Consider the following 27,255-nt stretch of genomic DNA (forward strand, 5'->3'; position numbering starts at 1 on the left):
TTGTGTACTACAAGCATTAGCATTTATCTGTTGTGGTGAAAATGCATGACAAGTATCTCTTTGTGGTATTCTAAAACCTAGAAGGACATTAACAATTCCTTTAAAATTTCATGTGCTGTAGACCTCTTAGGGTACTGAAGTGTATATTCCATTTGGAGGAAAAAGACTGATAAATTTTCACCACAACTCTCTACTTCAGGGGCTACTTAAGGGACCAAATAATGATTTCTTACTGAATGGTAATATTTTATGCTAGGTCTCTTTTTGTTTGAAAATGGCTCAATTTACCTGGGAGAACACTGTGTGTACTGCCCAGCACTGTTCCTGTATGCTGTGTATGGAAGGCTGACATGTTGACAGCCCTAGCTCTTTGCCATCTCTTAACCATAACCCTTCCCTTCATTCCAGGACACTGAGACCTGGAATTTTGGTGGTTTCATGTGCTTGTGTAGGCCATTTCTGAGTGTCCTGAAAAGTAAGATCTGTTGAACTGCATAAATATGTGAATGTTCATATCTAATGTTCTTTAATTTGTATCATTTATTCATAAATTAATAATAAAGAAAACCTTATACAGTTTAGGATTTTGACAAGATAGCTGTGACTCTTTTGATATGTTACCACAGAATCACAGAACTGTAGGGGCTGGAAGGGACCTCTAGAGATCGAGTCCAGCCCCCCTGCAAAGCAGGCCCCCTACTGCAGGCAGGTTATCATTCTTACTGTGAGAAAGCTTTACAGTATGCGGGATTTTCAGATGTAGGTAAGTGAAGCCTTTTGGTCTTTTAAGCATTCGAACAATTAAGAAAATTGCAAGCTTTCTAATCATGAACATTTTGTATGAACAGTTATAGTGTTGCATATGCTATTATCTACTTCCATCTGCAAAACTAGCAGAGGTAATGATATTATGTACTCCGTTGTTTGCACTTAGCATCCTCTTGCTTTTGTATTTTGTTAGAAGTGATCCATTTTAATACTTGTAAGTTCTATTAATTTATTTATATTTTAGGGTGAAAATGGGAGAATCAGTGAAGGATGGGAGAATAGAGCGAATATTAACTTATACTGCAGCAATCTATTAGTTCTGTCAATTTTTTTACTTCACTGAGGCCTTTGATACCAGGTCTTCCAAAGTTTATGAGGGATTCCCTGGAAGGCTAGAAGAGGCAGATGATGATTTTTATTCAGGTCAACTCATAACTGCCAGTTCTTCACAAAACCGGATTGTAAGAATGAGCTTTAAACATCACACTTTGTAAATAGTAGACAATGGTAAGTAAAACATTTCTCTTCTATATGGAGTCCTTTCATCTTCTTTGTCTTCTCCTATTCCCAATAAAGTAAAACAGGTTACAATTTTGAACAAAGTTAAAACAATGAATCACAGGATATTTACACTTATCTGTGGAATTTACAAGTGAAGTGTTCCAGATGTATTAACTTCTCTGGCTTCCTGTCACTTCAAACCATCCAAGAGCTGCAGTAACTATGAAGGAGGTGAAACTGGCACAGTGCAAAGCAGTTTTAGGGTTCCTCCTTCCTCAAAGCTTGAGGCATTTTTCATAATCTGTGATTCATCAGTAACAAGTTAAAGTATTTTTTCTTAGAAAAGTGACATTGACCTTTGACTTCTACTTTTTTTTTTTTTTTTTAAGTGTTGAGGTCACTGAATCACATGAATGGTTGAGGTTAGAAAGCATCTCTGCATATCATGTAGTCAGAATCTACTGCTCAAAGCAGGGTCATCTGCAGGAGGTTGCTCAGGGCTGTATCTTCCTTTTTGAGTATTTCCAAAGATGGTGACTCCAAAGTCAACCTTTTCCAGTGCATTGGCAAACCTTCCTCAATAAGAACATTTATTGTTATGATTAAATGTATTTTCCTATGTGTCAGCTTGTGAGCATTGCTACTGTGTACCACTGAAAGGAGTCTTGCCCTGTAATAGAAAAGAAATATGTTAAGTAGAAATCTGTAAATAATACAAGCTTTACAATTGTGTGTGCAATCCTAGTGACATACTGTATCAAATCAGACTCTGATTCCTGCAGCTTTGAAAGTGTAGCAGTAGTCACATCATCTACACTGATGATGCTTGTTGAGCATCTAGAGACACTAGAGTAGGAGTAACATACTGTAGGTGTCAGAAATACGAACGATTGGTGTATTGAAATTACTGATTTGCAAGCAAAATGGGAGGTCAGGTAGCTGAATTTAAATACAAACATGTTATGTCTAGGTACTTAGGAAGACATTTAAATACACGTACTGTATACCTACATGCATGTCATCTTAATGAGTAGTGAACCATGCATTATAAAAGATGTTCATTCTGCACTATTTCACTGAAATCTGGAGATGACAACTCAGTCATGTCCATCAGCATACATGCCTACTGATCCAATGATGCAGAATGTTTTTTCTCTTGACCTCTAACCAGGAAAGCTTTTCATTTCTCCATGGGGTAGCTCTCTTTCATTTGGACAAGAAGGAAATAGTATTTAGTGAAGTAGGCTCCTATGGTCTGCAAACCAACTTTACAGATTAATGAATCAAGATCTGCCTGCACTTAGGTTGCTTTTGCCACTATTTAGCAACCTAACATGTCTGCCTTAAATAATTATGTGTTAGGTAGTTGAGATGTAGTTCAGCCAGAAGCATAAGTTGTATGGAAGGGTGGGATGGAAAGAACCCAAATGAGGTTTGCCTAAAGCTACTGTGGCAGCTCACATAGACAGAGATGAATTTTGAACTGAAGAAAGCCCAAGTGATTTTGTTTAACTGAGTGGTTTTCTCACTCTTAAATAAGCTGCCCTATAGTAATTTGTTCTGATTTTTCTGAAGGAAAGTTCTCATGTTTTCAAGTATCAACTGAGAAATTTTATCGAGGATATTTCCATATTTAAAAAGTAAAAAATCTGACCATTTCTAACACTTTTTTTTTTGACCACCATACCTTTAGTTCTAAGAAAAAATGAATACTATTTTCTCATCAACATAAGTGTCCTGCTACATTCTTCTCTGAATGTCAGCCACTTCTGCTCTCCAGCTAGATTTAATAATTGTATTAAGTACATTCGTCAGTAAAACATGATTATTGTATGTAATGGTAATTTATTTTATTGAAATGGGGTTTTGATGACATAACAGGAGAACTGTATTACTCAGATTCTTTGCGTATCCCAGAATTCTGGCATTCAGTGATGATTATATAAAACAAAAATTGGAAATTGCCTACAAGAATTGTAATGAATTCACTGCGTAAATGGGCTATTCCAAGTATTAGCAAATGTTTGGAGAAAATGCACCACGAAGCTTCTAATACTGTGGTTCAGAGGAGGAGAAAGAACACCTGTGTTTCTTATTACTTGATTACTTGATTACAGTGCATCTTTCTACTAATGCCCAGAGAAGTGGTGTGTGCTCCATCCCTGGAGGTGCCCAAGGCCAGGCAAGGTGGGACCATGGACAGCCTGATGTAGTGGGTGGCAGCACTGCCCATGGTAAAAGGCTGGAGCTGAGTGGTCTCTAAGGTCCCTTCCAGCCTAAGAATTTAAAAAGCATTTAAATGACCTGTTTTAGGAAGGTGTCTATGAAATAGACACAGAATGTATCCTTTATTTTTCTTTCTGAGGGATTGCTGTACCCCTTCAACTTTGCTTGTGTCAAGTTAGTGAAGAAAAGGAATAACCCCTTTTCCTTTTCTTTCTTCTGTATTTTTATGCACTTATACAGCCAAATTTAATTGCATATGCAGTGCAGTCATGTTCTGCATGATGGATGAAAAGCTGTTCTCAAGTGGATGAGTATGTCATGGCTGAATTAGCTGGCCCCCTGCTTTTGTTATTTTAAAAAGGTCTATGTACTAAAAACCTAGTTCTGTTAAATATTAGCAAGACTGTAGAGTGAATTCTGATCACTGAAATTGACTGAAGATGTATTGTCTGCCTTGTGTGTTACGTCTGGTAAATAGCTGGTTGCTGTGGTGACTGCCTAAAAGGTAGAGGGTCATTGGTACTACATAAATTCTTTAAACAAAACCTGATCATAGCAAATTCTAACATTAGTCTTCAAAAAAGTATTAAAGAGGAGGAAGAGATTCAGACAGCTTTTTCCTTTTGTAAACTTGCTGCTTTATAGGGGAAAAATAGCTAGAAATAATATGTCTCGTACGAAATGAAAAGGTTGTGGATTAAGGCATTGCCTTGGTGAAACAGCTGTATGAATGTGAAACAGAAAGTTCTCCAGCTTCAGCCATTATGGGTTTGTTTGGTTAGGTCTAATTTTGGAAATCGTTATAGCAAAGGTAAATGACTTGCACAGGAGACTACTGTAAACAAAGGACTCGATACATTTACTTTGGCAGGAGGCTTGGGAAGACTCGGTCCTTTCACTGCCTCTTTTTTACAGCCTCTGTAATACTCTCACTGACTGCTTGTGTATGCGGGCTGCTCATTTCCCTTCCTCCCCCTCTGGCAGCTTCTTTTCCCTGACAGGTAGGATTTAAGGGTGGCAGCACCTGCTGTTGAATTCCTGGTGAGTAGCTGTGCAATGCCTTTATTTGTATAGTAGCTGTTCCTTGACTTCAAGAGCCACTGCATTTTGCTGAAGTAAGAATCTCCATTCTCTGCCAGCCAAGTACTGGTGTACAACCTGTTTCAAATACTTTGCTTTTCAGTTGTGGCTCCTCTGTTTGCATTTTTACATCGTTTACCTTATCTTTTAATAGCTTTATAGCTACAGACTGTAGGCATACTGGTGTTTAGCTGAGTTTTCTACTTTTTCAGTAGAGGATTAAAGCATGGGAATAGTAATTCCCTTCCTAGGTCTCTGCCCATTCCACACCTACTTACTCACTCTTGCGTGGGTGCAAGAAAGCAACTCCTGTGTGACAGTGGCCACACAGAGCCTGCTTTTGCTCTTTTATAAAGCTCTTTAAGAACAGATCGTGTGCATGTAGCAGAACATACACTGATTGCTAAAACTGAAAGGATGAAGCAGAGGGTCAGAGTCAATATTCTGTTTGCTGATTTCCCTGATTGCTGGAGACTCCCCTTTGCACTCCATGTAAGGGGGATTTCTGGGTTCTGTCACTTCCCAAATTGTCTGGAGATGCTTTCAGTCAAGGAATAATTGTTCAGCTTTACCTTAACTCATAAATGAGGCAGGCTGAACTCTACCTTGAATTCATTTATTAAAACACAATAAATGTGTTATTATGCTGTGTGTTTGAATCACAGGAAACCCATCCCTGGGCACTTTCTCACACATTTGAATCCTGTGGAGGACTGCAGTGTTGCTGCTCATTCTGGTACATCACTTGTACCAATGGAATTGATAGGATCATTTTCTGTTCCATTAGGAGAATCCTCTCTTCTTATACCTGGAAATGCTCCATTAGTGCTTGTTAACTAGAAATACAATAATTGAGGAGCTGGTAGGAAAAGATTTTGCAGTAATCCTGATCTCTAAATTGGAGCATAACCATATAATAATTAAACATGAAAATATTTAACCAATATGACTGATACAAATAAGCCCCAAATAAGCCAACAGTGAAACTGAGTCCCTGGAAAGACGTTTTATTTCAGATTATTTTCATCTCATGCTGTATATACAATATATCTGTATGCTTTCATATCATGCAGTTGATTCTGGAGAAAAAGATGTGGTTTTAGCTGCATGAACTCTTTTGAACTTCCTTCCACCTGCATGGTCTTTGAATGTCAGGTGAAGCATGCAACCTCTGTTTTACTTGTATTATTTTCTAATGTCTTAAGAAACCAGAAGACAACAAAAAACTTATCTTGAAGAGAAGCAACCTGCTCTCAAATCTTACTACTGGGAAAAAAAAATCAAAAATATACATCTCTTGTAAAAGCTAGCACAGTGAATAAGAATTAATAAAAAGTAGACTTTTTTGAGTGAGGAGATGTGAAGATATTATCACATTCTTCTGCATAAGTTAGTTGAGAGCTGGAAACGATGACTTGTGGTTACTGCCCCTAATGTTTGAATACAAACCCAAAGTCAAGCCAGAAATTTTGGCTATGAGAGATTTGTTGTAAATTTCCAGTGTAAAATCCAGTCTAACATTTCAGAGGCAGAGGTGTGGCTTCAACAGAATAGAAACTCTTGGAGAAGTGAACTCTAAGAAGTTTATGTGCTGTCTAATCACCAAGTGCCCAATGCATTGCTTCAGTCAGGATGTGGCTGCCTTCCATAAAGTGAAGAATCAGTATCATCTACAGCCAAACCTAAGATCAACTACCACTATGATATATAAAATCCATTTTCCAACTGTGAATTTAATATTGTAGCCTTTTCATTAAACAATGTTATAACATAACTATTTCTAGAATGTAATACTCATAGGCATTTGTGTATTCCTGCTAAATTGCAATATGCTGTTCCTCTTAATTAACCTCTATTGTGGACAATGTTTTGCTCCCTTTATACACATTGAAATGCTCTATAGGTGTAACATTCTCAACTCAATCAACTTTTCTTTTTCAGAAAGAAGTGTTGTCAGTTCTGCCCTGCATAGTTGCAGAACTGAATGACACTACTATGCATTATTAAATGAGTAGAAGTCTCTGTCTTAAAGGAGTGGATTGGCAGGGAGGTATATGAGAGCATCTACTACACTGCCTCTCACCCACCAAACCTGTAGATAAATTGAGAAGTGTGTGATTCTAGGAGCTGTCAATCATTACCTTGGGTTTGGTTAGGCTTGGCTGCCAGGGAGGAGGCTCTGTCCTTCAATTCTGAGTTTCCTGAATCTCTGTTTCTTTTAAGCTCTGAGCAATCTCTATCACTAATTTAATTATTGAAAACGATATGTTACATTTCAGCTAGAAAAAATAAATGTGCATTATGATAGTATAAACCTATGCAGATGAGATCTGTCACTCCTAGTGACAAGCCTGAGAGAGGAGAGTTGCATTGGTCATGTTTGGGGTGGCCATGACATTCTTCATACCTCCAATGGGGACTCAAAAATGGATGGTTAAACCTATGAGAAAGTACAGCTGCAACAGTGCAGTAATTTGCTGGTTTCTCTTTCAGAGTTTCTGTTACTATAGCCAACTTATTGTTAGTGGAAGCTCTTAGGATGGAGATGGGAGGGTGAGGGAGATGAAAAGGGGGAAGGTTATTGTCTTTTTTTTTTAACAGGATCAGCTTTCAGTGGTGAGCACGGGCTGAGCTGAGTCTCATTCCCGTACATAGAGAATGGCTGCAGGCAGTGTATGCAGCAACTACCACAGGAACTTGGAATTTCTGTATGAGTATTTCATATCTCTTGGAAAGCTGCCAAGCAAAATTTAATTGCTTGTGGTGAGATCTTTCTCTGTGGCTAGACAGGGCATTGAATGCTTTTGAACTTTTAAATTACTATGGAGCAGTTTGATCTAGCATGGTTGTGTTTAACATACAGATACATAATGAGAGATATTTCTTAATCAGATAGAGTTCTTTGATGCACTTTTTAGTGTTACATATACCAAGTAACTTCAGGGAGAGGAAGGGAGTTCTTGTAATAACATACATGTTTGTTTTTCTGTTTAGTAAATTCACAGGTGTATGGTTTTTCTTGTGTCTGCCCAGGAAACCACGTCTTGTCTCCTGGAGAGTCTGTTGGAAAAGGTCTAACGCCAGAAGCTGCAAAAGAACTCGGTCTCCCCGAAGGGATTGCAGTAGCAGCATCTCTCATTGATGCACATGCTGGAGGACTAGGTACTTAGTCACATATTTACTGTTCTGGGAAGTAGGAATGTCTTGAATTAATTTTAGTTCTTTTTTTTTTTGTCATAGCCAGTTTTATATCCAGCAGCTTGCTCAGATGCTGTTCTTATAAAATAGCATAACTAAAATTAAAAACAACAACAACAAAAACAAACAATAAGTACCAATATTGAATATCTGTTTATAGAAAGGCCCTCAGGTATTGCTGTTTATTTATTTCTTAGCAGCAAACTTCCAAATTGTGCATTAACTCCTGTCAGTTCCACTTTGAACTCCTGAGCTGAAACACCAGTGGGCTGGCAAGGCAATGTGATGAGAGTGCACATCTTCTACTGCTCAGAATTTGGGGGATAAGCAAGAAAAATAAAAATTGTCAACTCTGAGCAAGAAGTCTCATGTCTAAGTTGGTTTTCCTTCCTGTTTCTAGGAGATAGTCTTCCTTTAAATACTGCAGTGGGTACTTTTTCATGGAAGTTTATGCTAAGAGAATGCTGGATATGTACCAACTACAGTGCTTTTGGTCTAGGAGTAAGATTAGGTAAATACTGTTCATCTAAACTAGCAAACAAGAGTAGAGAGAGAGGTGGCCTATGAGAGGCAATCCCCATCTGAGACTTTCAGCTTTTTTCCACAGCTGGAGTGTGGAAGGCCTAATGTTAGTGTTTCTAGCACAATATACTGATGTGCTCAGTTTCAGACACATTGAAATATGTTTGTGAGGCTCAGCTCCTTTATTTTCTTACTATACTGTTTAGCTTTATCTAAATAGAGTAAAAAGCGAAGTGATTCAATGTAACTTTTTCAGCAGGAAATGGAGGTTTTTGAGTTTGATAAGTTAGAAAAAAATCTTACCTCAGGAAGTTTCGGTGTTATTGAAACAGTGCTACCTTTTTGATAACACTATCCAAAATTCTTAATATAAACTCATGCCTGCCTATGCTGAGCAGTGAAAAATAAAGCATAAGTAAAATACTTGCAGTTTCCTATTGCTCCCTGCAAATAAGCCCTGTGTATGTCAGCCATGCTGCTATGTAGTCACAAGCCAACTAGGAGAAGGGATATGAGGATGTATCTTTAAAGACACTGATTTTTTTTGCCCTTGGTTTTCTCATTATTTAAGTAACTTTCAACCATAATACTGTGATAACCATGGCAACCATGATAAGAGAAAACCCAGCAGACAGATTGATAACAGAATTTGCAGTTGTGACCTAAACAAGAGAGTGTTAAGAAAATGTAGCATACTAACCACAACACTTGGCACCTTTCACTTCATAAAATCTATGGTTTTGAAAATATAAAATATCCATCAAATGTTTTTGCTATCCTTTTATGATGCAGAGAAATATTATTATTTATGTTGGTAGGATTGCCAAACCAGTCACTAGACTGGATATTGATCTATTAAAAAATAATGGTCAAGAAAACATGGTTTGTTATGTTGCTGCAATGCCATGCAAGCAAGAATACAACTTAAGAAGAGAAGAAGAGGGCAAAATTTCCGCTTCAGCCCGTCCTTAACTGATTTAAGCACAATCAGATATGTGATGAAGTTTCATTGCAGCATTCTGTAAGCAGTATCCTGGCATCTTCTCTGGCATCTCCCAGCATAAATTTCTGCTGTAGGCTGAGCGCTTGCTGTGTTTGTCCTCCTTCCTGTGCTGTCCTGCATGTAGAAGCTTCATGCAGAAAGTTACAGCCGAGCACGGCTCCTCATAGGGAAGGACTAATCTGTTCTCCTGTAGATACTTCTGTCTGACACAGACAGCAGCAGCAGCCAATACAACAGGACTGGCAGCCTTCCAGTCTGCTGCCTAGTTCTCCCTTTTACCAACTCATCCCCTGACAAAACACATCAAACAGCGTGCGTGATAAACTGTCAACAAATAAACATACCTGCTGTGGTGCCTTTCCTAGCAGGGCGGTCTTTTTTTCTGTATGTTAGCATACTACTTAGGGGAATGAAGGTCAGGTTGTAGTTGTTACAACGCTTAATGATCATGATGATAAACATGAACAAGAAAACATCTTGTGTCCTCATGCATTTGTAATAAAAAAGAAATATTTTATCAGAGTTTTTATAGCTTTGTTTATTGAGAAAGTAGAATTTTATGATTTGTGGTAGTGGTGTGAGATATTTGGCAATTATTTGTGCATGGAAAAGCACTGTTTTGTGAGGGTTGGCTTGCTCTTCACTAAAATAGCATTTTGATTTTATTTTAATAGGAGTAATTGGAGCAGATGTGAGAGGACATAACCTGCCATGTGAAAACCAGCCAATTACATCACGAGTTGCTCTGATCTGTGGAACATCTTCGTGCCACATGGGGGTAGGTTGTATGTATAGTCCTAATTTGTAGAGAATATAGTAACTTATGTGTTTGGAGGGAAAAATGACCTTTGTGCCTCTCATCCTTTCCCTTGATATTTTTTTTTAAATGTTAACTCTGTCTTTACCTTTGGTTATTAATTATATATTACCATGCATTTAGCAAGGACTTTAATAGTAGTAGAAATCAATACTGAAAAATGACGTGAAAAGTAGAAACCAGGATGCTAGAGTGGCTTAAAGAGCAGGCTGAAATCTGAGCCAGACTCTGAGCTTGAGTTATCTGTGACAAGCTTGTCATTAATGTGTTACAGAATAGTGTCTTTGGAGAAGGAATGCATGTCTCCAGTCACAGCCCTTTTCCGCCACCGCTTCACTTAATCAATATAAATCATTCTACCTCTGTAAGTTGCCATGATCTATGGAATTACAATCTGTATCGTGACTAAAAAGAAAGAAAAACCTTGATAAGCAATTTTCTGTTCGCTAATTTTTCTCGGTGAATTAATACAAAAGCTTTCTCTGAAATTGCAATTAAAATTTAGTGTCTGCTTTTGAAATTTATACCTTTTTAAAATGTATGAGTCTGAAAGCATTCCATTTAGATAAGTACCCTTTTCTGCCACATTTTTTATTTAAAACTCATTTCACTCTTAAATTTAGACTGATTATTGACTTGTTTTTTTTACTAAATGAGCAAATGGCAGTGAGAGTGCTATTGAATTTAGAGAGGTCTAACGTGCTTGATGGAGAGAGATCTCCTGTAGAGAAAAAGAAAGGAAGCAGATAATAAAGCATCAGGTTTAGCAGAATCTATAAGTTGCCTTTGTAGTAACAGCATGCATTAAAGTGATCTTGTCACATGGATTGCAGTGCAGTAAAGCATTTAGGCACGATTGAATTTAAAGATAAAAATAATCCCAGTATTGTGAAGCAGAGCATTTAACAAAAGCTTAGATGCCGTAAAACAATGAGGAATGTATTTGGATTCCTTCCTAAGCTGTAGATTTGAGTATCTAGTGTGCTGCTATTAGCTTACTTTGTCTCTGAAAAATCACATTGATGTCTATACCTATTAAGGTGCTGGAATGGCACCCTGTAAACACCAGCTCTGGGGGTGAAGTTGCCCTTCCAAGCGTGCCCTTACTTTCACTGTTTGCAGTTCATTTGGTGAAGGTCCTTCAGAAGAAGCTGTTTGCGTGAACTCTTCCTAACCTGTTTCATTTAGCTGAGTTAGTTTAAATCATTAAAATAAGCTGGTTTAATAGATACATAATACTGGGCTAAAATGAGCTAAGAACCTCTCAATCAGTTTCCCCCAAAAGGTCTGAGGGCAATGTTGAAGGGCTGGAAACGAGCCAGCTGGCTGTAACTTATCCCTTTAGTGTAACTCACCCTGGAGTAGGACATGTGTATGGCTATTTATTAATTTTTAAAATATATATATTGGTAAATTCTAATGTGGTTCTGAATTCAGTTCACAACTGCAGTTTGGGGAGAAAAAAAAAACGAACAAACTAAATGAAAGCATATCAGTGTAAAGACTTTAAAAGCACTTTTTGTGTGCGTATTCCAAGATGTTGTGAGATGTGGCCCATTAACTGCACTAATGTAACAGAAGTGGCATGATAACGTCCATGTTGGTGTTAATCATTGTTCTCTTCTGTCATTAAAGCTAAACTGAAGTGTGCATACGCTGTGCACCATAGACAAGATGAAACCTTTCAAGGCTCTTAATCATTTGAATGCAAACTCAGAAATAGATGCTTGTGCAGTGTTAGCTTTATTTAAATGTAACTACTCAGCATTTTATAATCATTTCCTTAACTACCTTCCTTTGCTTATCTGATCAGAAGTAGAGCAATCTTTAGCAGGCAAATTCTAAATTTCTCTGCATTTAATCTATGGAAAGATTCTGGTTTACTGTTATTTTATCTATTACCTATGTACACTGCATGAAATGAATGCAGAGCACACAGTGCAGTTGTATTTGTGTTTTAATGAGACCTATATGCAGCTGCATTTGGCTGGAATTAGCTGTTCCTTTTTTTAATTAGGGCTATAAAATGAAAGTATATTATACTTGTGTTTTGATAGAAATATATATTTGCTCTCTCTGTGTGCACCAAGGGACCCTCAGGGCTATAGAGATTAATCATCGAGTTTAATTTAATGCAGTGGGAGAGAGACCTGTGTGGTCAGGCGGGCATTAAAAAGTGCCTTTGATCTGCCTCAGGTGCACTGAGCCCCAGTGAGCCAGCAACAATAATACCTTTGTGAGATGATCAGAGACGAGAGAGGGAGAAAATGGCCTGTGTGGAAACTCAAGGCCGTCCTTTGTTGTGGTTCTGGCAACCGAAAGAGCCAACTGTCAGGAGAACTTCAGCAAACAGAAAGCAGGGTGAAAGTACTGCTGGATTTTTTTCAAGAGATTGTAACAGGAAACTGTTCAAAATCATCTGCTATGCCTCTCTCCCCTCCCTTCCTCCTCTTGGTGGGGGCAGGAGTATTACTGCTGCTGTGTCTGTTGGTACAGTATTTCCACTCTCAGACCGAATCCTCCATGAGTCACAGAGCAGGTATTGCTTGAACATGGCATTTACTTTAAACTTTTAAGAGAAACTGCTCCATGACCCAATTTTTATTACCTCAAGGACTCTAGAGATCTTGAACAAAAGACTTTGCTAGTTATGCCTTTGATATTTTAGAGAGTACAAATGTGGAACCTAATTTTACTCATGGCTATAATAGTCTGTGGTAAAGCTATCATTTTTATGAGAAGAATCACTTCTAAGAATTAACCAGTGACAGTTTTGGATGATCAAGCATATGCAAAGCACTGTGTTTCTGTTGAGATACTTAACTAGCTTGTGAAAGAGGCAAAAAGCACAGTGTAATTAGGTTACTGAACCATGGCCAGGTCCTAGCAGGTAGCTGCTGAAAGTCACTGCCACCTGAGGGCTCATCCATTATCCATGCTTGGAGGTGTGGGGACTGATGGTCTTTTGAATATTTTGGAGCAGTTATTCGTTTTACTTGATATTCTGCTGCCTGCTTTGCCCAAGCAGAAGTCATCAGTGCAGTTTGCTTTTGAAATGGCAAATAAGCTGTCCTTTTGCTTTTGAAGGTCGGTCCCTTAGTGTAGGGCTGGGATTCATTTGCTGTGGCTTTGATCTCTGAGCAGTGTAGGTATTCCTTTCAAGTGATGGTACGCAGTGGCTGGCTGTTCTGCGTGGGCTGCTGCCGCCCATCGGGCTTTGTAGGAAGGGTGTCTGAGCTCCAGCACCCACATTTAGTTTTGGAACTTAAAGGAAACTTTGCTTGTGCCGCCACGGCAACTACACAAAGTGTCCTGTACCAGAAAACTCCTAGTATTCCTTGCATAAACTAGCAGTACTCATGCTGCTTTCTGATAGATGAACATTGCAATTTCCTGTACCTGATAAAGAATAGCGCCTTCTCAGGGACACTAAATTCACTTTTTTCTCCTCATAATAACATGTATTGTGAGACTGTAAGCAATTTGAGAGTACAGGTTGCAGGTCAGTTGTTCCATTTTGGAAATATTTGTCATCCTTGCCCTAACACCTTTTTGAATTGATAGCTGAAGGAATTAGACAGAACATCATCTAATGGGAGCATTGTCTGGGCTGATTTCAGCTTACTGGGAGAGGGGGGACACTGAATTTGCTGCCGTTTTGAAATATAATGGGTTTGTCCCTTTCTACAGAGGGTCTCTGTTTTGGTGTGGTGGTGTTTTTTTTTTCCATCCTCATTTAGTGATATGGTCATTCTTCAGTCATTCTGTTTTCTTTATCAGCGTTCTGTATGCAAAACTTACTTTTTGGGATTGTCAGGGAGTCTTTTTTGGTTTGGATGGAGTCTCTTCTTTTACATCTTCTTGTTACTCCTCTATCTCAGTCATTGGGAACTGACTCATCTTCTGTGGTGCACAAGTTATTTTTTCCCCTGGTGGTAATGTATGTGTGGTTTGAAGCTTAGAATGTAGTCCTTTCTTAAAATTTGAGAGGTATAAGTAGTTTATTTTCTATCTTGCTTATATTCACTGTGTGATCTAAGAGACCGAGTTTGAGCAGCAAAATGGGCAGTTTGTTTTGCTGTTCCAATGCTTACTATGTATTATTTTAGGAAGAATGTCCCGTATTCTGTTTTACCAAGCCTGATTAGTCTTTGCCTGTTTTCTTCTAAAGGAACTTCAGCCCAATTTGCTTCTTCTAAATTTGTTCATTTGATTCTCGTGATGACTGGCAAACACAATAGAGCTTCATTGCTCCACAATATCCACCCAAGCTGCCAGCTTTGTTCACACAAATAGAGTGCAAAGCACGTTTCCACCCCCAAAGCATGCACAGTACGTGTCCTTTACAGTACATCCTGGAGTGGAGGCTGCAGAGACATGCTGGCTCGAAGTGTTCTCATAGCCTGATCTCTGTAATCTCGGTGGGAGCCAGACCAGCAAGTGGATTCCGTGTATTTTGGCTCTGATACCAGAGTCTCCTCTTCAGAACATGCCACGTTGTTAAAGCAGCAGACCTTAGAGTAATTACTACAGAAGGACTCCTCAGCTGCTTGAAATGATCTGCGATGAGGGGAAAACTTGCAGAGACAAAACAGCCTGGTACTTGCTCTCCCAGCTATATTTAATCTCATCAGATGGCACTGAGCAAACTTTCTGGAGCGGAGAACTGTGAGCAGCGCTTCAGCCTCGCGCCCTGCAGCACAGCTGCACATGTGGCCCTGCTGTGAAACGTGCAATCTCCGTGGGGACAGGGCCAGAAGCCCTCAGCGAGGAGCCTGGGTGCCAGCTGGCTGTGACCCAGGTTCAGCAAAGGCAGCAACTTGTCCTTCTGCTGACCAAGGAAAAGGGGCTGGGTTTGGGAGGGTGAGATGAGAGAGGAGGAAGGCAGGAGGGAGAAAAAACAAAAAAAAACAAAACAAAACAACGCAAAAGCAACACTTGTGAAGCTGAGGCAATCTAGAGAAGTTTTAGCAATGACCCGTGCCTGCTTTTGAAATTGATAAGTGCTTGCCCTCCTGCTTTTTTAATATTCTCCTCTTCTGTAAGGCCAGTTCTACACATCAATCACAGAGCTGATGTCTTTCAAATGGGAGAACTGAATTAGTGTCATGGGAACCTCTCCCTTGCTCTGTCCTCATTCAGTTCACTTCTGCTAGCTTATATATCGAGTTTGGCAGCAGTCACAGTGCTGACTTCCCAGCTAATGAAGACATTTTACATTCAGGGAGGGCTGTGTGAGATGAAAACCACATTTTCTTCACGACTGTTGTTACACGTTGCCCATCCTTGTTCTACACAGATTGTGTCTTCTGAGGAGAAGGTCACAGGGCCTGCTTTGATATTTTTCAGCCTATGGCTCTGGAAGGGTTACATAGCCATAAAAATGCCACCGCCTTCTACTCATCCCTCAAAGAAGTTCTCCACACCCTTTTTTAATGAGGCTGCCTCGTTCCATGTTCTAGCATCCTTGGTTTGCAAAAGAAACAAACAAAGCTGTAATATCCCCTGCACTGGCATTAATTTGACATTGTATGCTTTGTTTGCTTTGTTTTGTTTATAAAAGGCAAGAAGTAAAATATTTCTGCTAGCGGGGCATATAAAAGATTGTTGCTTTTCTGACTTCATTATATTAATAAAAGCTAGGAAGAATTCAGTAGTGGTGGGACATCATGTGCAGGCAGCCTCCAAAACCCAAAGCACTTACTTGCAGAACTAGTAAACCACAAAGCTTCAGATCTTAAAATGTAAATAGGAAGTTGGAGAGTTTACTTTAGAGCCAGCAGTGGTGAGTCTGTATCATGTTTATTTCTGCTTGCCTCCCAGCCTTTTCTGAAGCTTGACAGAGATGAAAGGAAGGGTTTTCCAGAAAATGAGTTATTAAAAGTTTTTGTTATGAGCAATATTTCTTTGTTCCTGGCCTGGCATAATTCAAAGCTCAGGTATGCTTTGGTGGCTGGGAGAATAGGACATTCCTATTCAGTGCATGCCTGTCACAGAAACCCAAGTTTTGCATCGCATCACTTTGTGGGCAGTCAACCTGTTCATGGGGATGTAGCTGAAAACAGTACAGTCACTATACTGTACGTGCCCTAGATAATGCTTAGCAACACTTCCAGAAAGCTGCAGTCCATTCTCCTTTCCTTTTGTGAACAGATCATTTGAGTTCAAAGACTCGAAGAATACATGGGGATAGAGCAAATACTTTGAAAAATATTCTGCTTGGAGCCTATATAAGGACTGATATTCTACAGGCGTCTCACTGACATCAGTGAAAATGCTTGCTTTGAAAATTCCAGCAGATGCGGTGGTTTTCATACTGCGGTTAGCTGCAAACCATCCTGTGTGACATGCAGCCTTATATTAGGGGATCTGTTTTATAATACTAAGCCTTTCTGCAGTGTCTTCTCTTTGGTGGTCTCAGGTTCTTTGCAACACTGAATGAATGGAGTAAGAGAGTGGGAACTATTATTTCATTTTTATTAGATGGGAGACTGAGACTCTGTAGTTTAGCAGATTTTTAATTGTTAATCTTTACTTTTATGAACTGCACCTATACAGTGCTGTGGAATTGTATACTTGAGTGAGAAATTTTGCTCAGTATGTTTAATGCAAGATTTTTCCCTGTTCTAAAACAACAGCATTTATATGCTGCAGATGACACTGTGTTGCACTGTACCATAAATGCACGAACCAAAGATGTTTTCTTCCTTGTCTGGATTTTCTATTCTATGACGTGAGCACAATGGATGTGAAGGCTTATGTTGGACTTCTTCCAGATATGTCCCCTAATAGGGCTCATCTCCTGTTTGTCACTGCTTGACTCGTGTTTTGCCTTAGAAAGCATGAGCTTCTTACCTACCTATGCTGACACTAGTAAGATTTGTGTGGTCTGCCTGCCAGAAACACTGTCACCTGATTTGTACCCTCTACTGTGGCATTGAATGTTACCTGTAAGTAGCTCTGGCAGTCACCACTTTGTATCTTTAATTCTTAACTGTAGCTCTTATGTATTTTAATAGGGTTTTGGGGTTTTTGTTCGTCTCTTAGAGGAGGGAGACTAGATTCAACAGCAAGGAAACTTTAAAAAATAAAATAAAATAAAAAAATTGTTGTTTCATTGATGTATAGATACCACAGTATTGTAGGGAAAGGATAAAACAACTTGATTCTGATTTATTGTATTATTGTTTATGTTCACAACAGTCTATCAGCAACTGTGCCCTCCTTTGTAACAAAAGATTTTCCTGTTTTCTATATTCTTCAAAATGATGATGCCAGATATGACATGTATGACATTTTATCAGTACTGCAAACTGAGCAACTCTGATTTCTCCCTTTAGCCCAAGAAGAAAATATTAGCCTGAAGCTTGTATTTGTTGTTGATCAAGCCTGAGTATCTTACTGGCATTCCTAGGACAGACAGATAGGGGACTCCTTCAGATCGCAGGCATATTTCTGTATAATTAATGGTCTTTCTAGTTGGCTTGTTTGCCTTGTTTTTGTTTGGTGCCATGAATTTATCAAACAGCCTGCTCTCTTGGTGTATCTAGATCTCATGGTGAACCAAAAAGACAAGTGATGTCCTTCTCTGATGCTAGTCTTTTTCTCAGAGGAACTTAGCTGGACTGTGAAGGAATGATTAAGATTCAAATGAAAGATTATAAGGGATGTCCTTATTCGTCTGCTGGGATGTCTCTGGGCCTTGAAATGATTAAATACAATTTTCAAGGGAGTACAGTAATTGCATGAAAAACAACTTCATTGTTTTGTGTTAGCTTTAAAAGTTTGGATGTGGCAGTATTTGTAGCAAGTATTATGGGATTTGGGATCAAAATCCCAAATGCCGTGAATATTGTGGTGTGCCATGTGATTCTGCCTGATTGCATCTGTTCTTTTTACCCTCCTTCAGTAGCTTAGATGGGGCAAGGTTTGTTAGCAAGAAAGTAAATCGCTTTTCATACAATCATTCTGGATGCAAATGAGAAGAAACATTAGCTGCTGCTTTTTTCCCAGTGTCAGCTGGGAATCACAGTTTATGCTGAGTTCATTGTTTATAACTGTGGGTGAAGGCCTGAGGTTCTCTCCCAGTGTTTATTCTGACCTTGGGAGTTTGTCTCAGTAAGTAAGGGCTGAATAAACACCAAGAAAGGTTCTCAGGATTTACCCATTTAGCTATTCAAATAAAAGCATGTTTAAAATAGTGTGTGATGGCATATCCCATATAATGTAAATCTACTTCCATTAACTCAGAGGTATTGTAAAAGAAGATTAGTTTTACATGTAAGTTTGATACTCTTGTTGGTAGTGGCCTGCACTAATTGAGAAGGTATACCTACCAAATAGTGAAAAAGAGAAGAGAAACATCTCTCCAAAATGTACAGTATTATGCAATAAATAAGATCTTGAAGTGCATGGGAAAGGCATTCAAAGTAGATAAATAAACCAGACCTCATTTGAAAAGATTTTTTTTTCCTTGATATTTTGCACTAGTTGCAGTGAGAACTGCAGGTTTTGAAGAATAATTCAACCCTATAAATAATAAGGAATGTTACATTCATGCAAGAGAACTTGAGCTACCTGTTTAGTTGCCACCTGGGATTTGTCTCCCACCCTTCCCTTAAATTTCTGTTACATCAGCTACTGAGCTTCAAGTTCTTCAGGGTTGTCACCATCTGATAGAATGGGTTGGCCAAGTTGGGTTGTCAAGATTTCATCTACTTACCATGCATATTAGAGATGACTGAAAATACTTTCAAGAAAAACAAGGGTCTTATGGTACAGTCAATGGGAAAGGATGTAAAGCAAGATAGCCCAAATCTTTCTGCAATTTAACAGTTCTGCCATCAGCTACTTGTGGAAACACAGCACTCAGACACTCCCTTATGGACAACGTGTTCCTGAGCTGGCCTGACATATTGTGCTATGGTCCATTAGTCACAGTGACAAGGAATGGGCCCACTTCAGACTACATTGAGACAACCTCAGGGATTTTTAAGTGTTATTTGAAGACAGAATTGTTATTCTGTCTGGCATGTGAGCTGAGCAGTCACAGTATTTGTATCATAGCTGTTCTGTGTGCACACTTCCTAACCTTCCAGATTGGGGCAAGGTCTTGCTGGTGTCATAAAATGAGGTAGTGCTGCAAATCATATCTGTGGCATATTTGTTTAGGAACCAGAACTGAAGCTGAGGGACTGGGAGCTGCAGGGATAGTGCTGAGACATTAACAAAACAAAACAAAAACCTTCCATGTTCTTTTTAAAGACTTATATTGATCTTTAAGTCAGCATTATAATAAATGTATTTTCTAATGCACAAATGGAGTTTTTACTGAGAGATTTTCTAGTGTTCATGCAAGATGTGCTTTGTTTGCAATCTCAGTCTCTACTAAAGATTTGGCATCTCATGCTGGTTGGAAGTGGGAACAGAAAGAGTGGAGCCTGGGAGGATACTTTGGGAAAGGATTATTGTATGATTGCCCTGTGCCTATGGTCTTCCCTAAGCCATCTGTTGTTAGCCATTGCTAACAGGTGACTGAGCTGTATGGATCTTTTGGTTTGACTTTTTTATTTTTGTTGTTACATCGTTGAAAGGAGATAGTTTCTGTTGTGGTAAACTTTCAGGAATTTAATTTAGTATAGCGGCAAATTTAGTCCTCTAAAGTGAATATTTAAAATGTCCTGCAGTGAGTTGTCTGTGCAGAGAGATTTATAATCTTCACATCAACTGGCATTTTGTGACAGTGAGAATCTATCATTGGAAGAGAAGTAAAAATAAATGAGTGGTATAAATTGTTCCAGCTCATTTGAAGCCCTATATCCCCAGCAGCATAACTTTAGAAGAGTGTTGAATAGCATTTCAGCAGAGGATACAAGTAGAAGCTATTGTGTAACCAGACAACCTTTCAGTCCATTTATCAAAACGCTTGTAGTTCCCATTTCAAGAAAGGCGACACAGTAAATATGAGCAAAAAAAGGTTAATCTGTATATCTATATCCAGACATTTCACAAAAATAAAACTAAAATAAATCAATATAGTACTGTTATTCAGTGCTTCGCAAAAAAACCTTATCAATCTATGAAGAATGTGGGCTTTTTTTCCTCTTTTGGACATTGAAAACAATTTAATAGATTCAAATTCTTTTTTTCTATTTTATATAAGAAACCATGGCCTTTGAGAGTGAAAAGACAGATAATACACTGCTGTGTATTACTGTTTGCTTTCCCATGCAGTGGCACAAGATGTGCCTGATGTTAATGGATTCTGAAAAATGGCAGAATTTAAATATGAATATTCAAGCCTGGTACAGTCAAAATGTATCTAGTTTGTAGGATTTGTTTCAAAGCTGAGAATTTGGTTAGGGTCCCTGAGAAGACATTTGAAGTTCTTGCATCTCTGATTAAGGTGGACGGAAATGGTGAAAACTGAGTATGCCTGGAATGGTTACTCATGAATTCATTCTTATTTGAATTTTCCCAGAGTTGAAACTCTTTCAAGTTGTCCCAGGCTTAGCTCCAAGTTTGCTTCCTGACTTAAACATGGGAGGTTAACCTCACACGTAAGAAATAAAATTTTACAGGGGTAGATTTTCTTTTGAGGACAACAGTGTTGTTTTTGTGTCTCAGGCAATTCAACCCAGAGACAGTTCTAGATTTGGATATTGTGCTCAGATTTCCTGCTGCTCCCATTCACTACTTCTTGAGGCTTATCTCATCTATGACTCTGAATGACCTGTTTACCTGGAAGTACTCTCTCTACTTTCCTGGCCTCTCCTGGTACAGACACAGAAGCCATTTGGTCCCAGCCCCTTTCTAGAGGCAATTCTCAGGTCTTGGCATCAGTGTCTCAACCAGCATAAACAACCAATGTTCCTCAGAAAAAGCTTTGTATAAATAAAACATCATTTTTCTATAAAGAAAACAGTTTTATCTTAGTCTTTTTTACTTTGTGTTACCTTCTTAGAAGATCATCTGTTGAATCACAGCCTCACTAGTCTATTGGTTTCAGGAATCCTTTCCTACATTTTCAGTCTTTTGTCTGTTGCTCAATTCCAAGGATAGATCTTATTGCCCTTATTTTCTATTCGTGGGCTTCAGTTCTACATGAACAGCATTAGGGATCCAACTTCCGAGGTAGTAGTGTAACCAAACTCCAAACTGCCACTATTGTCCATCAAATGTGAGGTCAGTGATATATATTTTTACTTTATATTATGTATATATGTTCCTTGGAGTTTTGTAGAGTCATGTGGGTGCATTACTCACATGAATGCAGATGAGTCTGCTGCTCATAGTGGGTCAGTAGAGTCATCTCTGAGCCATCAGGAGATGGCTGACAGCTCTCTGCAGATCTCATAGAAGGCTGAGAAGTTTGTATTTATTCATGGACAATGACTTTTCTTTCCTCTCTCTCTAATTGCTCGTCTCACAGAGTGTCCATAGGTAAGTAGTGTGATATGGATACCATTAAGCCGTGCCCATCTTCCAGCTTGTGCTTTGAAGTAGCCAAGTACCAAACACTCATGTCTTGTTACAGCTCCAATTTTCTCAAACTGGCAAATTACAGTGTAAGTTGACATGAGACTTGAGGAGTGCATTGTTCAGATGTAGTCCTCTCACCTTTTGTGGTCAGAGCTCTCCTGGTTAAGTAAAAGATGAGGTGACAGAGAGATGCATTGTACTTCATAATAGTGCCTTGTGTGTTTTTCCATGGTGCACCCTCCTCATTAAATAGTGGGTTGTGGAACACAGTTTGTGATATCTCTTTTCCTGCTCATGCCTTTATAATGGCACAGGGAGAAAAATGTAGTTGTAGGCTGTCTCTGTTATTATCGTAAAGTATGTGAAGGACAGTCTCCTTATGCAGAGGTAGGAAAATATTTGTTTGAATAGGGAGGATCTGCAAGGACATAGCTGTTGGCCTTGTAAAAGTTCAGTGCTTGAGTACTGCACATTGTGTGGATTTCCATATCATTTCTGAACTGGAGCACCCACTCTGTTTTTGTTCCCTCTTTGCGAGAAAGAAAATAGCAGGGAAGGCTTAATGCAGCCATAAATGAAATGAGCCAAATTTAACTTTCTTACAGTTGGATTGCCTGGCTCTGATCGCAGGTAGGCAATACAGAATGAAAATAAAACACCCTCCGTATTTGATTTAGTAGCTAGGTGCCATTCTTGCATTGTATTTTCCACTCAAGAAAAATAGTAGTCTTGTACAATATGAAAAATATTACTCTGAATAAAACAGGTCTTAGCTGTTCAGCTTTTCTGGTTAATACTGAACAATTCTCTGAAGGCTGATATCATTGCATGTTTGTTTTGTAAGACTGGTATCTAAAAAAGAAAGGGAAGCAATTTTAAAATCAGCATAGACAAAGCAATTGCCAAGTTGGTAATCAAGTAATTAAGAGTATAGGCATGTGAAGAAATTAACTGTGTAATCTATGGGGTGTATTTGCACGCTGTCAGCGACTTTGCAGTAGCACTCCTGGCCCTGGTTTCCTGTGGAATGTGCAAGGTCCCTGGGATTTGTCACATGATATGCCACAGAAAGATCTTGAGTAGAGGTGGTTTTTACCAGGCAACTGGCCTCCTATTTTTGCCTGTAATAATTTATTCATGTGGCAGTACCCAAGATGTATTGATACCATACACACTTTTGGCTGAAAACTGGTGCAGTATATTGAGAAAAACATGAAATACCCAGAGTTAGCTCAGCTGAAGAGGTTGGAACTGGTTGGTATCTCAAAACGGGTTGCCATGTAGAGGTGCCTGTTATTCTGTTAAGGAGCACAGCGAGTTCTTTTAGCCCCACAGCATCCTTTGTCAAAAGGTTTTCTCAGAAACACAACTTCAAACTGGCTGTTGGTGGCAGAGCTCCAGGAAAGCTGCTTATGGGAGTGCAGTCTGTGAGCTCTTAGAGTCCCAGCTCTTGGCAAGAGCCTTTTGTATTCCATTTAAGAAGATAAAAGAAAATACAGCTGAATAAAAGTTTCAGGGTTTTTGTTTGTTTGTTTCTTGATAAGTTTGGAAAAAAATTATTATCAATTATAAGTAATGTTTTAGGTGATGTGTTTAACTCTTTTGAGAACCAGGTTCCTTTGGGTGAGGAGAGGAAACCCGCATACCCTGTCTAATCATTTCAGCTGGTGGCTACATTTTCAACAGTAAATGTAGGAGTAGGTCGTCATCGCCCTTGAGTGAGGGATATGTCTGGTAAAGTCATGTCCAGCCCTCGGATTTTGAAGTGTGTATCTGCAGCTAGACTGATACTCTTAACAAACAAAGCTCTGACTGCGTGAGCTGTCTTTAAGTATTCTTATTCCCTACTTTTTTTTTTTTAAATTAAGGAACATGGGCATGCAGAAGCAAACAAATTCCCTTTCTTTTGCTATCTAAATATACACTGTCTCCCATTCAAGATGTCTCTCACCTTTGTGGACATATGCTAGCTTCCCTAATTCTAGACACTTAACAGCTAGGGCCACCATACCCTCCTAAGTGTGAGTGCCTGAGTCCATTCTTGGATTCGTAAAGAGAAGGCTTCATGTTCTGTGTTCCAGAAATCAGTCCAGAAATCAGGGAAATGTGTGTCTCTGGCATTTTGAAATCAGATTACCTATATTACTCTAAATAGTAGTGCTAGCCCAGGTTCAAGCAGTGTACATCAGCATAATTGTGAGGAAGCTGGTGGTTAGCATGCAGGTTTGAACAAGCTAAGGCTTTGGCTTCCAAGGCTGGGAGCACTGCTCCAGACAACTTTATCTTTGTACCTGTAAATATAAAGTTGATTAAATAATATTATTGTGATTCAAAATATTCTTTCATTAAAAATCATAAGAAAAAATGCAAATACCTTTCCTCATTTAGCCTTGAATAAAGGTCTCACAGTGAAAATGTTAATAATTTCAGTGAAATTTTCCTCTAAGTAATTCTTGTAAGATATAAAGCCAGATTGGGCAATGTATAATCCCATCGTATAAGTCACCTGAAATATTTTCAGAGATGAGATGGTTGTCCTAGGCATGTGTTTTTTTCACTGGGCATTAATCACATACCTTGTTTGGTGTGTAGGTTGTAGACCAGTCAATGTTCTATGGAAAATTCAGAAAACCATCTGTTTCTGATCATTTTTACTTCAGGGTGTTGTTGTGGTTGTGATTGGTTTGGTTTTGCCACACAAGTTTGTGATGCCACCAAGTGAAGAATAAGCAGCAAAATCAGAAAGGTGTTTGTGTGTTTCTATGTTGTCATGCATGGCCTGTGTGGATCTGTTGCTCCAGCTAAGCTGCTGCAAGCTGGGCTGGCTTTCAGCATTCCTGCTGCAGGTCACACACTGAATCATATCTGCCTTTCTTGTCTGTCTCTTTCAACCTTGGCTGGCTCCACAGCCAGAAATCTTATCTGTAGTGTCTTTTACAGAAAAAATATCACTTGATGCCTTTGACTGAGGGGTGTTTTTGTTTGTTTGTTTCTTGATCAACCTCCACAGATGTAAATGGTCAATCTGGTTTTGCTTTAATTCATTCTCAGTTGCGAAGGTTTAGTAACCTTCCAAGTTTCTTTGGTAAACCCATGACATAGCCTTTGCAACAAATGATGGTGTCCATGCTCAGCAAGCCATTTATGAAAGTGATTACATCACATAAATTAGAATTCCTAAATCGCCTGTAAATAAATTCCCCAAATCATCTGTGGTTGGATGTGTTGAGGCAGAATCCCAAAGTCCACGTTCTGTCTCTATGTGGTCTTTACTCAATAACTGCCATGCTTTCAGTGGGATAAAGTTAGCTCTGTGCAAAAATTGTTGTGGCCTAGTCTTAAAATTGCTGGAGAGCAACTCTATCCCTGTGGATGGCCATGTAATGCCAACCTGTCACAGGGAGGAGAGCTATGTCACTTGCCTCCACAAGCTATGCAGCTACATTGCAAACCTGTGATGGATGGAGGATAGAAGTTTGAAATATAATCAAATAAATAACTGGTGGTATATGACCTTTAGGAGTTGGAATTCCAACATTAGGAGTTGGAATATTAATTAATTTTAACTTTGTGTTCTGAAGTACATTTTTTGTGTGTGTTCCAAGAGCTTATTTGCTGAAATATCGGCTAAAGCTTGAATATTGATGTGTATTTACTATATAATTAATAATTATATGCTAGTAATATTTACATTTAATTAGTTAGCTGAATTCATCATACCCTTGACCAGGAGAATTGCCCTCAGAGTTATGGGGAAGCTAAGATGTAAACTCGTTTAGTGCTTGAGAAGTAGTGCCAAGATGGCAATCATAGAGTAGGCGTCAGTACTCTGAAAAAAACAGCTGTGCACCCCAACCCTGCTCCATAATATACATCATACATCCAGTAGCTATCAATATGACCTGAATTTGAACCTGAAACCTAGAAATGAAACATTCTTGGGTTTCTCTTTGAATTCTCTCTCTCTCTCTTTTTCTTTTTAATTAATCTCATTCTTTGTCAGAAAGTTGTGGCCAAATAGCTATTTCAGACCCATCTGTCAGCAGAAGCCAAATGATGCAGTTTTCTTAATACAGGATTTAATGCATCAATGTAAAATCCCTGCATTGAATGAAGATCAGTATTCTTAAGACGAAGTTTGGAAGTTAAAAGTCAGCAAAGAATGTAATGAAAGCATTTGACCTGTTGATGATCAAAGTCCAGACCTGCAAAGAGCATTCATTAGTTGGTGACTGATACAGTGCTATGCCTTGTTTCTTACCTTATTCTCCTTTAATGTCTTAGATTTCTTTTTTATACCTGCCTTAGCATAACGAAGGCAGCTGTTGTTCTGAATTTCTGGCTATGGAAACTGATAAGTGAAATGATTTTGAAACAACTTTTCTGAATTAGCTTCTCATTAATAAGCCCTTACTTTAAATAATTAGTGAACAGTAGAATGAAAGCTTAATTTGGCTTTCATAGGTCAAGAACAGTTTGATTTTTGTCTCTGCATGCTGTACTGCAAGTTAATAGAGAATCTTATGGCTGAAATCACAGGCACAATATTAGGAAAAAAAGAAAAGACAATGAAAGACTTGTATATACAGCAGCATACCCTGTTACTATAAAGATTTACTTTTCAAGTGATAGCCAGGTTCTTCAACAGTGTTGTCATTAGGAATTTTTTTAAGTTACTAGGAATTTTTGGTAAGCGTATAACAGCAACAGAAGGTGTCATCTAAGGAAGAAAATTGTGTTGGAATTCACGCTTCCATGAAACTGCTCTCTCCAGCAGGGCCTGTTTTATTTTATCTTGTTCTAATTACTGTAACGTTTACGCAGAACTGATGAGGAAACACAAGCATGTGCCCAATCATTATGGCTAGTCTAGCAAAGCTAAACTAAGTCAAATAAATCTTGCTTTTTTGCTTGCTGATTTCATGGAACAGCTGCATGCCTTGGTGATTCTTTTGTGAAGGTCTGCGTTCTGTTCCATTATCTGACCCAAATGACATCTGGGAAAGTTTGGATTAAAAGTTGTCATTTTCATTATCTTACATTAGCTGTAAGTTAGCCTTTATGTAGTAAGCAGTGGTTTTTTAATCTTTTTCAATAGACATTTTTCTGCGTTTTTTTTTTTTTAGAGGGAGAGGCAGGTGGGGGAGGAATAAACCAAATATGCTTCTACCCTTGTACTAATGCCATTTGAATAGGTTCCTTCGTACTTTAGCTTAGTTCCATATAGCAGTATCTCTTTTAAAGATATATTTCATTCCTGTGAGCTGCCAGATGTGCTGGTGATACGTTCTTAGATCTCAGATAGGTTGACATTGATTTTCCTAGCACACACCAATGTAGAAATCTGGTCTGTAACTCATCCAAATGATCTATTCATAACAAAAAGTGCCTTCTGGCAGTTGCACTGCAGCTGAATACTATTAAACTGAATTCATCATTTGTTTCTGATTGCTCTATATGTTTACATATCTTACATATTAGTACAATCTTATATAGAGCACACACTGAAGTTAAGTCCTCCCAGACAGAACCTCTTCCTCCTTATTTGCCCTTTCAGATGTTGAACTTCTCTTTTTCTGTTAAAATGAATGATAACTTTGAAACTTTTTAATGCTTTCCTCTACCAAAACGAAGGGTAAGATATAGGACTGCACATGGT

At 38.7% G+C, this 27,255-nt stretch overlaps 1 protein-coding gene across 6 annotated transcripts in view; it reads left to right on the forward strand.

Annotated features, from left to right (window-relative positions):
• Window positions 1-27,255, forward strand: part of FGGY (FGGY carbohydrate kinase domain containing) — an 85,247-nt gene that overhangs the window by 41,639 nt on the left and 16,353 nt on the right. For all 6 annotated transcript variants that reach the window (XR_004160807.1, XR_002118218.2, XM_019618734.2 and 3 more), the window contains exons 7-8: window positions 7,609-7,737; window positions 9,973-10,076. Coding sequence is in view for 4 of the 6 variants with exons in the window: in XM_019618734.2 (XP_019474279.1) it covers window positions 7,609-7,737; window positions 9,973-10,076 (233 nt within the window). In the remaining 2 variants the exon portion in view is untranslated. The remainder of the gene's footprint in view (window positions 1-7,608; window positions 7,738-9,972; window positions 10,077-27,255) is intronic.

This window comes from Meleagris gallopavo, chromosome 10 (assembly GCF_000146605.3).
Source record: "Meleagris gallopavo isolate NT-WF06-2002-E0010 breed Aviagen turkey brand Nicholas breeding stock chromosome 10, Turkey_5.1, whole genome shotgun sequence".
NCBI classification, from domain to species: Eukaryota; Metazoa; Chordata; class Aves; order Galliformes; family Phasianidae; genus Meleagris; species Meleagris gallopavo.